The 12,545-nt window shown below is 45.5% G+C and overlaps 1 protein-coding gene across 1 annotated transcript in view; it reads left to right on the forward strand.

Annotated features, from left to right (window-relative positions):
* Positions 1 to 2,247: 2,247 nt before the first annotated feature.
* Positions 2,248 to 12,545, forward strand: part of APCDD1 (APC down-regulated 1) — a 28,013-nt gene continuing 17,715 nt past the window's right edge. The window contains exons 1-2 of the mRNA XM_086609199.1: positions 2,248 to 2,305; positions 11,601 to 11,784. Coding sequence (XP_086465325.1) covers positions 2,248 to 2,305; positions 11,601 to 11,784 — 242 coding nt within the window. The remainder of the gene's footprint in view (positions 2,306 to 11,600; positions 11,785 to 12,545) is intronic.

Below are 12,545 nucleotides of genomic sequence, written 5' to 3' on the forward strand. Positions count from 1 at the left end.
CTCTCCTTTCAGATATTGCTGGGTTTATATAATTATGCTTCAAAACTGCTAGTCCTTCATTACTGCTCACAGTGATGCTGGCCTACTTTTTTCACTCAGGTAGATAGCAGGTGACATACATTAAGAGCCTTCCTACTCGCCGTATTATCTGTACGCCTGCCAAACATGTGAGACTCTGCAAGCTGGCTTCTTCCATCAGGCAGGACCCCTTCATAATAATCTGGTGCTCACGGCCAACAACAGGGCAGTTCACTTTCCCACATACGCTGCCTTTCACTTCTCCTTATATGACCTATTTTCACACCTGGCATTATCTCATTGATCACCCTGGCAGGAACTTCTCTTAGGAGAGGCAACCACCACACACAGATCTGAAACACATCACGGGTCCCCAGGACTCAGAAACGCACACACTTGTACTGTATTTAAGCGAACATTGTTGCTTGCCTTGCTCACTGGATGTTTTACTTACTGAACCTGCAGGTAAAGAAACACTACCTGGGTGTCTCTGCTGCAGTAGAATTGTTACAAGTGGCTAAATCAGAATTTTCCTCTGGATTAGTCCTGAAAACAGCCACGGGGATACACTAGGCTTTTTCCAAATGCACTGCATCTATGGCGAGAACCACCTCCCTTCACACACATGGCTGGCAAACACCTCTGGGGCACCTACAGGAATGGGTTGAAGATGAGCAAGCAATGCTGGGTAAGGGTATTTTTACAGCCTTACCCAGCGTTACATGCTCATGTTCATGGACACCTGTTTCTTGAAGTATGTTGCTCTTCTCTGTGCATCTCTCCCCAGGTCACGGAGAGGATATGTGACCATTACAGGCTTGTACAGAAAGCCACCAAGTGCTCTGGAAAACATTCTTTCTGGCTTGAAAAATGCTTGTGTGAAGGCGCAAGTGTAACCCTGAGAATCCAAAGCACCAGAGCTCTAATTCTGACTCACCACTTGTTTCTGTCTCAGTTTCCTCCCTACAGAAGTGAGGAAGATTAAATTTATTCTTCCTTCTCAAGGGAGTTGGAAGGAATCATCGTTGTTTTCTTTTCATATTTCTTTCTAAGCATGCAGCGTGTGAACACTTTAGCTCAGTTAAGTTGTTCAAAACTCAGTTATGTTGATTTTCTCAAAATTTCCTCCAATTTGTTACACATTCTTTGCCATGAGGCCCTACAGTTGAGCCCACGAGTCCAAACACAAACTGGAAAACATGACGTCGCTGTCCGGAGAACACTACAAACGAAAGCCTCACGCTTAAAACTCAGGCACGAGTCACTCACATGTAGAACATTAAGCGCATGGGTGAAGCGTGTGCATGACCGAGGTCTAAGACTAGAATAAAAAGCAAAACTAATCGACAACAGACATGGGGAAAGGCGTGCAGGAGAGTGCAGCACCAAAGAGGGCAACCTGGGCATCTACTTTTAGCTTTTGGAATGCCCAATTTACGCAGAACGGCGCAACCACACAAAGGTTTCTTTCCGAGGCAAAGGCACACGCCAACTAACTTTCTCCTCAGCTCACGGGCGCAGCGGCCGACACCCGCTTCGCCCCCCTCGGGAAGCGGGACCAGGCACCGGCAGCCGCAGCCCCGCCGGCACCTCCCGTCCCTGCTCGGGGCGCCTTCGCCGCAGCTGCGGAAGGACCGACCACCCCCGCACATTCTCCCACGCGTCCTCCAGCCCCTCCACGGGCACATCTCACTAGCCCCGGCTGCCTGCCTTCCCCCACAGCCCGGTGCTCTGTCTCCCGCCACCGCCACCGCGCCCCGCGAAGGGACCCGACGGCTCCCGGCCGCCCCTTCCCCCGCCGTAGGAGCGCTGTCCGGCTCGGCCACCAGCCCAGCGGCGGGGCCGCCCCCCTCCCCGCCCCGGGAGGAGTCCCCACCTCCCGACCCCTCCTCCTCCTCCTGCTGGAAGGGGAAATATGAAGCGGAGCCGCCGCTACGCTGCGTGGAGACGGTGGGGGGACGCGGCGGAAGAGCGGGCGTCTTTGGGCGCCGAGCGGCGGCGGAGCCTGAGCCTGAGCCTGAGCCAGAGCCCGAACCCGAGACCGAGCGGGAGCTCTGCCGGGGCGGGAGCCCTGAGGAGCGGGAGCGGCGGCAGCCCCCGGCCCCGCCAGCCGCCTGCCCCCCAGCGCCGGGCCGTGGGCTGCCCGCGGCGGCGCTGAGGCGCGGGCGGCGCGGCGGGAGGTGGCGGCCGGAGCGAAGGCGCGGGGAAGAGGCGCTGCGAGGCGGAGAGATGTCCGCCCTGTACGGCAGCCTGATGAGATACCTGTTCCCAGCCCTGCTGCTGCACGGTGAGTGCGGGGCCGGGTCGCCGCCCGCTGGGTGACTGCTTGCGGCGCGCCCGAAGAGCCGGCGGGGGCTGCGAGGGGGGCCCGTAGCCTCGCTGGTGCGGGGACAGGGTCGCGGGTGGGTGCGTTCGCCCGTCCTGGGTGCGAGCGTTGGGTCTCGGCTGCTCGGGCCGAGGAGTCTGACCGAGGAAAGGTCCGTATGGATGCCGAAGCGAGCAGAGACCTCGTTTGCTCTGCCCGAGCCCCCCGTTAGCGGCTCCCCTCCGCGAAACGCCTGGGTGCGGCGCAGAGCGGCCCGCAGCCGGTGTAGGTAAAATCGCGGAGAAAGTGCCCCGCTCCGAAGTTTGTGTTGGCAGTGTTATCGCTGCACGCCTGTAACTGCCTGGATGGAGCCGCGGGTCCGGGCACCTCACACAAAGATGCTTTACGCACCTCTGGGCAAAGGTTTTGCTCTACCAAACTCCGGGGAGCTTGGCCGAAGCGTCCCACGGGACCCGTGTTTCACCTGCGGGCGAAGAAGAGTTTTTTGATGTGGAGGTATTCGCTGGGAAGCCTTAGGCAACAGAGTTTGCTGGCACCGGGACGCATACCCAACGAAAAACATTTTGCTGCAGAGCACTGAGATTCTGGGCGTTATTACGCACGGTCCTGCTTTGACACTCTCTCACCTTAGTCCTGGACTGACGTTTCTCTGAAACTGCACAGTAGGCAAAATTTGAGTGAGAAAAGCCAGTGTATTTAAACTTAAACTTACAAGTTCAGCTTGTAAATCCATATTCAGGCACTTAAACAGATAACCCATCTTTCCAGAAAGCCGTCGTTCTTCAAGAGCAACTTCTGAAAAGGAGGCTATTTAATGAGCTGCTTAGGTATTTCTAACATTTGGCAGCCAGATTTGAAAAATCTGGGCACAATATTGTTCTGAAAGAGTGACTCAACCTACTCAGTTACAGCATCATTTTGAAGAGTGTTCTCAATTCTGAAGTGCTTTGTAGCATCCAGCCTTCTTCAGTTAAATTTCTTAGGACCCCAAGCTCACTCGTAAAAAGAGGATTTTTTTTTTAACTGTTACAGTGCAAGTGACCTACATGGATTCACTGTGAGATCTGTGAGCTGGGGTAAGGATTTCAAAGCTATTCCTGGGGTTGATTTTGTGGAGCAGGGATTGTCTGTCTCTGTGTTTGTACAAGTGCTAAGCACACAGATGGTATTCAATAAATAATAAAGAGCATGGGCTTCTGATCGTGTATTTTGTTTTGAGAAAGAAAGAGCAGGAGATTCTGTTCCCCAGGAGGGGGTTTTCTACCCTTCCCACAGCTCAGCTATGAAATCCCGAGAGCGTAGAAACGTGTTTAGTTGAGCCAGACCTGCCGGGACACCAGAGGTGTTCTTTAAAACTCTCTGATCTGAGATGTAAAACTTTAAATGGGAGGTTTGAAGTTAGAGGGTAAAGAGAGGAGGTGTAATTACAGGGTTGGACTCCCCGGCTCATCTGCTTGGAATTACAGAGCAGAGCTGAACCCTGGCTGGAGCAGGAAACAAATCAGGGCCAGTGATCAGATCAAAACAGCAGCTGCCAAAAGAGGATGAAGGGGGGAAATCATCTATTTCTTCCATCTGTAGTTATATTTCACTAAATAACATAAACCTAAGTTCTTGTAGAAAGATATAACTCAGCGACTTGTATATAAAGATAAACACCTCAGTAATGTAGCAGCGCACGGTCTGGGTTTGGGCTTCAAGTGTTGGGAAACTACTGCCCTCTTACAAACTTGAAAATGACATCAGTGGCGTATAATGCACTGAGATGTAGCCCATCTAAATGTATTTACCCTGTTGGCTTTAACTTGCCCTAGAGCTTTTCCCTCTGTGCCATAGAGTCAATAGGAACATCCTTCGGCCAGTGGCTAGCCTGAATTGGTAATATGTAAGAATAACCAGCAATCCCAGGGGATCGCGGTTTTAAGCCTCTTTACAGCACGTGATGTTTTCTTTTGCGTTTCTATTGCACATGGCAATTTAAGGGTTAAAAGCAAATGAGTGTGGGTGGGTGGTTGAGGATTTTTAGGGATTTAGCTTTGTAACACAAGTTAAAATGCCCTGTAAGGCTAAAGCTTCTGCTTTCGTCACATTAAGAAACGCCTACTTTAACATCACTGAATTAAAATTTGGAAAAACTTGTTTTCATTAATCAAAATAAAACCTGTACAATGTCAGGGAAAAAAAATTAAAAAAAAAAAAAAGGTTTGGTTTGCAGCTGGAAGTTCTCCATTATCACTGTTTTCTTTGCTTAGACAAAAAGCCACAGAAGTTTCGGATGTCAAATGCTAAGATCATTCAGCTCCAGAAAACCTCATTAATAAGAGCTACGTTCAAGTGGATTCAAAAGAAATGTGCCTAATTTCTTTTGCAAATGTAAACTTTTTTTTTACAAATACAGATGCTAAGAAGAAACTATCGTGTTTCTGATTATGTAGCATAACGAATTAGAAACTTTAAGTAAAACAATTTGTAGATAACATCATGGAAATAGTACTAATAAAAATGATGAACACAGGACTGCTAGACTTTTCAGAGCAAAACTGTTTATGCTTTTAAAAGTTCTCAGGCAATATTGCTTAAATTAGTTATATAGAAGTGTGTTATCTCAAGACCTGTTCAGGAAAATCTTAAGTAAATTTATCAGAAGATATGAATACCCATATCCATAAAATAGACAAATACTGTGCTCCATACTAGAGGCATATGTGACCTGTTCCCTCAGTAAACTGCATTTGGAAATCTGGAAGACGACAAAGAGAGAAAGAGGGGAAGACACATTGCTTAATGTCAGATTCGTAGAGTTTGCAGGGAGAATTAGAAGATGGACTGCATTTTATTCACAATTTTGTCGGTGTAAATTCAATTTCACTCATCTCTGTAGCTTGACCATGGGCTAACAGTGGTACGGTGTAGGTGTCATGAACAGTAAGGGCGATTTCTGTGCTCTGTAGGGTGTCCGTAGGAGGTGGGCTGCCAGGCGATGAAGCCCAAAACTAACCTAAACCATGCCGAAGGCAAATACCGTCAGCTATTCAGGGCAAGGCTGGTATTTTATTACAAACGCTATGCTTTAAGTAAGGCTGATAGAGGGCAGGGTTATACATAGTGAGCTTGTTTACAGTTGTCTTTGCTCAGACACAAGTCCCATCGATGTTGGGGCAATTCCACCCAAATAAATCCTGGTGCCAAGGTGTGGGTGGAGGACAGGGCAGAGGTCTGCAGATGTCTCTGACAGAGAGCAGATGTTCCCTTCAAAGAGGGCAAGACCAAACTACCCTCCATTTCATTCAATAATGGCACTTACGGCCCCTGTAGCACCTACTTATGCCAGTGGCAGAGTTCCTGCAGCCCTGAAGGGATGTGGGATTTAACCCCTCGGGGCTTCACAAAGAAGCCTGCGCTCTGGGCAGTGGCCTTGCACCTTGCATGGGTAGCAGTAGTCATCCCAATTAAGAGCCGACCTTCAGCTTAGCGGAGGTTATCAGCTTTGTAACTGCTTGGTGCTTGGTCCTCTGACCTCTTCCAAGGTGGGCCATTGAGTAGGGGCCAAGCTGTATGATAACAGAGGGCCTCAATGCTGGGCCAGTCAGCCTTGGAGGAGTTTCTTTTTAGCTGTCTCATCTAAACATACTGTAGGTCTCTCTTCAGGCTCTTTGTGCTCCGAAACCTTCATTTCGGGTCTCTTTGAAAGCTGTACCTGGAAACTCTGAATGCACAAGAAAGGCAACGGATGCATGTGAAAGGAAGTTATTATCCTGTCTGCTTCCATGACCATAAAACCCAGCTTTCCTTTCCCAACCCTTTTGTTTGTAGTAGCTAATTTAGGTCCCAATCCTGCAAGGACTCTTTGAAGTTTCAAGTGCAGGGAAAACACTGGTAAACACAGACCGCGGCTTGGTAACAGGACATTATATTCTCCATGGCAATTACGTAAGTTTGCACTGTAGCTAGAAGCCTGTCATGGGCGTTATCTAACACTATCCCACATCAAGAAAGAGCCTAATCCAAATGTCTATTTATTTAATTGTGCGGGGCAACTGCGCAGATAAGGAAAGCTATAAACTTAATCTAACCAATTACTTTTTATCTGTTGGAAGGTTTTTCAAGTTTCAAACGAGTTCTAACTTGAGAAGAGTTTGCTGCAGAAATAAAGCACGAACATTAAAATGTTTCTATTGGAGATGAAGCCCTCACATATTTTGAACTTGTACTATCACTTGAGGTTGTTTTAATATGTAATAAAATTGTGCTCTTCTGGATTTACATTGCTATAAATGAAAGAAAAAGCAAAGTGGTTCCTGCTGAGCAATCCCAATCTAAATCCATGTTTGACTCCTGCTTTCAGGTGAGATTTATGGTCCCGTTTAGCAAAGGGTGAACCTACTGAACACCTTTGAGTCGTAGCTTTGAGTCTGGTTTGAAGCACTACATTGGGACATGTTTGAAGCCATGGTTTAGTTCTGGTAGAGATGTTCGTTAAACTGATTGAATCTAACCAGTTTAAGATTATTTGTGTTATACTTTTGCAATCTGGCATAGCTGAGAACAGAATTTGGCCAGGGTGTTTAGGCACAAATTAAATTATAAGAATTTGTGTTCAAGCACAACTCTACTTATCGTTATCTGCATCACAACTGTACATTATTTGCATTCTATTTTTCAGAAAACCGAAACATTTATTCTAGCAGCTTGCAGTTTTTTGCAGAAACGCTGGTGGCCATTTGTCGTAGCCATTTCTGAAACACGTTTGGGTAACAGGCTGCCAACAGATTGCCCTTTTAAGATTTGTATTTTACTCGCAGCTATGTGCAGAAATCTTTGAAGAACTTTAAAGTAACCCATCTTCCCTTAACAGTTATTTTTATCTGGAATGGATGTTCCCACATCAGACGCAGGTTTATAGCTGAACCTGAGCACCCGAAGTCCCGTCTGGTGCACTGCATGCTCCTAAGTCACATCTTACTGGAGTGGCAGCTGTGCAGACCTCCACTTTCCCACTTGGATGGATGGTGCATCCACCTCCATCAAGGGTGGGAGGGGGCCTGGGCAGGGATCCTCAGCTAGCTGTAGCACCTCTTGACAACATTTTCAATTAGTTTGATGCTAAAGCTGTCATCTACACTGCTAGGTCTTGATTATGAAAGAGAATTTGGATATCAACTCATCAGAAAATGCATTTGTTTCACTTTTTTTTTCCTAGCAGGCATTTCTGATGGATTCTGGAATTTTCCTTTTGGACTCGCTCCTTTGCGTAAGCAGCCACCCTGGGGAGTTGATACAATATTATGACCTCTGGTTGTGGTGTAGCTAAAGTGAAAGCCAACCAGAGGCTTCACAGAATTATTGCTGTTAATCTCATGCAAAGATTGTTTTTTGTTTAAAGTCTGTCATGCTTCCGAGTGATAATATGGTGGATTTTATTTATTTACTTTTTTTTTTAAGTGGGTACAATTCCTTCATAACACACAAAAATTTACAAGTCAGTTGATCAGAGAGAGCCTAAGATACTCTCAGTTGAGTCTGAGATACTTGTATGGCTTGTCATGGAGGTACCAAAACCTACCATCTGTCTGTGCTGTAGAGAACAGCAGACTTGGATCTCTTTGAATGAAAGTAGTGGCTCCAACTATGTTGCAACTGCGTCTGAGCTCCAAAGTGGGCTTTTAAAGAGCCATGAAATTCTTTTCCCAGTTTCATGAAAGCACGTTTTTAACCTTGAGCCTTCCAGCAATGTCCCATTTAACAAGGCCAAAGGGATCTTTTAAAATTAATGACGTCATCCCTACAGGACCTCGGTTGTGCAGAAGGCCTTGTTGCACGCTGCTAAGGGTGGAGCGGGGTGGGGGGGACACGGCGCTGCCTCCGAGCACCCGCTCCCAGAAGCACAGGAAGATGGTGTCCGGTTTAATGCCCTGCGTGGGAAGCGTATCACCACTCTTGTGTTTCGTCTTAAGAAGGAACTGGGGGAAGTTATGGCACCTTTGTATGGTATGATGTACAGATGTACAGGCGTAGGTCAGGAAACGTAAAAGCGTTGAAACAATTACTCGGTAAGGATGGAGCCTGTGCTAAATTATTTCCTTGCCCCAGCAACACGAACATAGGTAAAGGTCCTATCGCTGCCTCGTTATTTTATACCTTAATTCATATTCTGGTATTCATGTCCTATTTATGTGATGCTGCTTAGCATGTGTGTGTTTTCTACATCCTTTCCTCTGTCCATGCAGCCTTTGTTATGTTCTCATGCCTGTCTTGATTAAACTTGTTCCTGCCCTCGTTTGTGGCGGTTTGATGGATAGAGTCCCAAACAAACACCCTCTTTGCAGGTGCAGATTTCTGGGGCTATCAGTGCAGATCTCCCCTCTGTCCACTGCTTACAGTTTATCAGTTGTAAGTTGCAGACAGAACTACAGTCATGTGACAGGGAGAGCTGAGAGCTGGGACCTCATTGCTTTTGAGCCATATCAAAGAAAAGGCACTGTATAATACCACATAAAGTTTGACTCCTTTTCAAAACCCCCTTCTTTTCATTATTTCCTCCAGGGAATAATTTGGAATGTATAATGTGGTTACTGCGTTTTATCCTTTGATATGTGCACATGCAAGATAGTATCCTCCCACAGAAGGATTTTTGCTTGGAGAAATGAAATGCTCAAGTATGTTTAAATGAATAAATCATTCATTTTTAAGTGCATCTGTATTCATGAATCATATGACATGAGCTAGGCAAAATACAACTGCTTAAAAGCAAATGGTATAATAAATATGCCTTGGAAATAGTTACTTGAACCATTTCAAAACCTCCTCTGGATGGCATATTTCAAACGCTTAACAACTTCAAGTGGAAGTGTAAATTCTCAAAGACTTTTTTAGTGTGAGTTGATTTGTCTGCAGGAGACATCCTGACAGCCATGTTTCTGTTTAAAGAGTTAGTATTGATGGCTTCTGCCTCTACTGGGTTACCTTGCAGGAGGTGGTGTTGCTTCTGACTCAAAAGATGCTGTAAGTCCATGGACAGGAGTGCTCAGTCCATTTCAGAATGGTGCTGAAGTAATGTGGGCTTTTTGAGTGTGTGGAGACTTAGAGATGGAGAAGGGTGTTAGAAGGCAAGCTGTCTGTCACTAGCTGTGATTCATAATGACAAAAATAAATACACTGGTAAGCTCACCAGTACCTGGCTGAACTTGTTCTCCTGGCAATGTGAACAGCTGTGATATCCGCCCCATACTCACAAGGTTTCAGATAAACCAAAGTTTTTGAGAGTGTCAAGTGCTGCTCCAGGTGAGGTGGGCTGCAGACACGACACGGCACAGAGCTGCTGTGCAGAGACGCTGACTTCAGCCCAGGAGGCTGTCCCGCCGCATACATGAAGCACCGACCTTGTCTAGTAAATCCTGCCTATCTGAAGGTGCGGTCAGCTCAAGCAGAGCATCACCTTGCTGTGGCCGTACCATTTCTGAAGCAGCCGTACCATTTCTGGCTGCAGAACAGGAGTTGTTTGGCACTAACGTGACTCTGCTCACCCTTGTAGAAATAACCTGAGAAGCCTGACTTCCAGAAAGGGAGGAGTATTGACCTCCTGAAAATCAGGCTCTTTTAAGGGCATCTCAGATGCCATGCTCAAATATCAAAGCATCTCCAGTATTTATTACCCTTTAGAAAGTAAGGCTGTAAATTCTCATTCATATTGAAGAATTGTTTGTAACCTGCAACGAAGCTACCAGATTTTGCAGTAAAGACTTTGTGAGGTTGCATTCATTAATCTCATTAAATCTGGAGATCTTTCACTGGTGAGCACTGTTTACATTCAGGTATTTATTGTATTCTTTCTGATCATTCTTTACTCTGCCTACTGGATAAGTCCTTGCTTTTGTTTAGCTTAGGAATTGCTATTTTAAAATGGTTGACATGTATTTATATTTTTAGCAATGCCATTTTCCCAGGTGTTACCCAAGTTTTTTCCGGAAGATCTAAGACCTAGCCAACATAATGAATCACCGACACTGTTTTCTTTTTTGCAATAGGAAATGGCAAAGGTTTGAAACAGTGTCCACCTAAAACCGAATAATGCCGATTTTCTTGCAAGCTCTTTAGCCATGCCACGTGCTGCCCAGGCACATGGCCACACGTTAGATGGAGTCTGGGGAATAAAGCGCAGGATCCCGCATTCGGCGGCTTGGCGCGGTGTAGGGTTGCACCATGCGCTGGTGATCTCCACAGCCTGGTTCCTGAGCTGGGACAGCCAAGAGGGCACCAGAAAAAATGAGGGTGAATCCTAGACCCCACGCCTGGGAACACGGGTTAGCGAGACATCCCTCTCCCGAAACAGCCACCCCGTCTTCCTGGGCACACAACCAGTCCCTCCATCCCCTCCGTATTAGTTTTCTTAGCCTGCTGGTTCTTAAATTCCTTCTGGCAAAGTAATACAGTTTCCAACCCATTCTGTAAGGTTCATGTTTTTCACCTCTTAACCTCTAGATGCGTGTTTTTCTTTTGATCCGTGTTTTCTAACATATCTAAGAGCAGGCTGTGCCTAAAAGAGTAAAGACGCATTCCTTCTGAAGCTACGTATTCATTTGGTTCAATTAATATTGTGTAGAGAGAGCGCTGGTGGGTTTTGTATGTATACATTACTAGAAACCAAAATTACTGGGTGCTGGAGATAAAATTAGCTTTTGAAATTCCTTTGCCCCTTTAAAATAAAAATAGCAGGATCTGTCTTTAATTGACCACCTCAGTCATCACAGAGGCTTCCTGTGTGCAGAGGCTTTGCTTTTAATATCTGTTTTCCCTTGGCTTTGAAGAGTAGTCTTTATTTGCAAGTTTATTATAGAAGCATTCAAATTAGAGGTGGGCTGAAACCGCAAAGTTTATGTCCGGATCCGGATGCAACCTTCTAAAAGTTCCATGGTCCAGGTTTTGATTGTCCTGACCAGCGATTAAAGAGGTGTCTGTAAAATTCAGGTTTGGAGTCACATCTCCTGGGGGTGGAAATGTGACACTTTGGTTGAAGCCCTTTTCCCAAGTATGTTTTGTAAAGCAAATCTATTTAGTGGATTATTAATGGGCTGATAGAGAGGAAGAGCCTCCCATATTATTTTTTTTTTCAGATGAGATGAGAAATGTAAACAATACTTTCCTAGATAAGTAACACGGCAAACAAGTGTCATTCAACAGAAGATGTTCTTAACCTCCTTTATCGTGTTGAAGCCCTTCTCACCAGGATCTCTTAATAGTTTACTCTTTTCTGTCACAGGGCTGGGAGAAGGTTCTGCTCTTCTTCACCCGGACAGCAGGTCCCACCCTCGGTCCTTGGAGAAGAGTGCATGGAGGGCCTTCAAGGAGTCACAGTGTCATCATATGCTGAAACATCTTCACAATGGAGCCCGGATTACTGTGCAGATGCCTCCCAATATCGAGGGACACTGGGTCTCTACTGGGTAAGGAAAGATAAAACAAGATGCTCGAGTGATATATGTGGAAGAGGAGAGGGGAAGGAAGCAGAGAGAGGAAGAATATTCCCATTTTAAACAGCAGGGGAAATATTTTCTTTAATATCGTGATGCTCTAAATTCCAGATGCTTTCTATATGTTTATGTATAAAAGGAGAAGGAGTGGCATTACATACATTGGAATAGCATACTATAAAGCTGTCTTGATGAATTAATTTATAGTCTGGATTTTAAACAGCATGCTGTGAAATATCTTTAAATGTCACTTTGAATAGGAAGGAGCCCAACAAGTTGCCAAAATGGATGCTTATTCAAACATAACATTGTACTATCTTTAACTACATGCATTAGATCCATTGAATGGGTCTTTATTCTCAGAGCATGTGTCTAGCGCAGGTTTTATTAGCAAAAGAAATTAAGAAGCTGTGTTTCACCAGTTCTGTTATTCTCTATACATGGTGACTTTTAGCTCAGAGAGCTATTTTGCTTTCCGTGTCTCAGCAGGCAATGTTCACATGCTTATTTGAAGTGACTTGTAGTAGGAAAGACTGGGTTTTTTTAATAAAAAGGAGTACATTTGTGTTAAGCAGTGTAGATATGACAAGGGGGACAAGTTTGAAGGCACAAAAGGAATTTCTACAGGAAGTAGAATTTAACTGTTGTGTATACCTTCAGGAAAAAAAAAACAACACACAAAGAGAAAAAACAAAACCTGAATATTACATGGTCCAAATTCATGCCAAATAGAA

Source organism: Tauraco erythrolophus, chromosome 3, assembly GCF_009769465.1.
Source record: "Tauraco erythrolophus isolate bTauEry1 chromosome 3, bTauEry1.pri, whole genome shotgun sequence".
NCBI lineage: Eukaryota > Metazoa > Chordata > Aves > Musophagiformes > Musophagidae > Tauraco > Tauraco erythrolophus.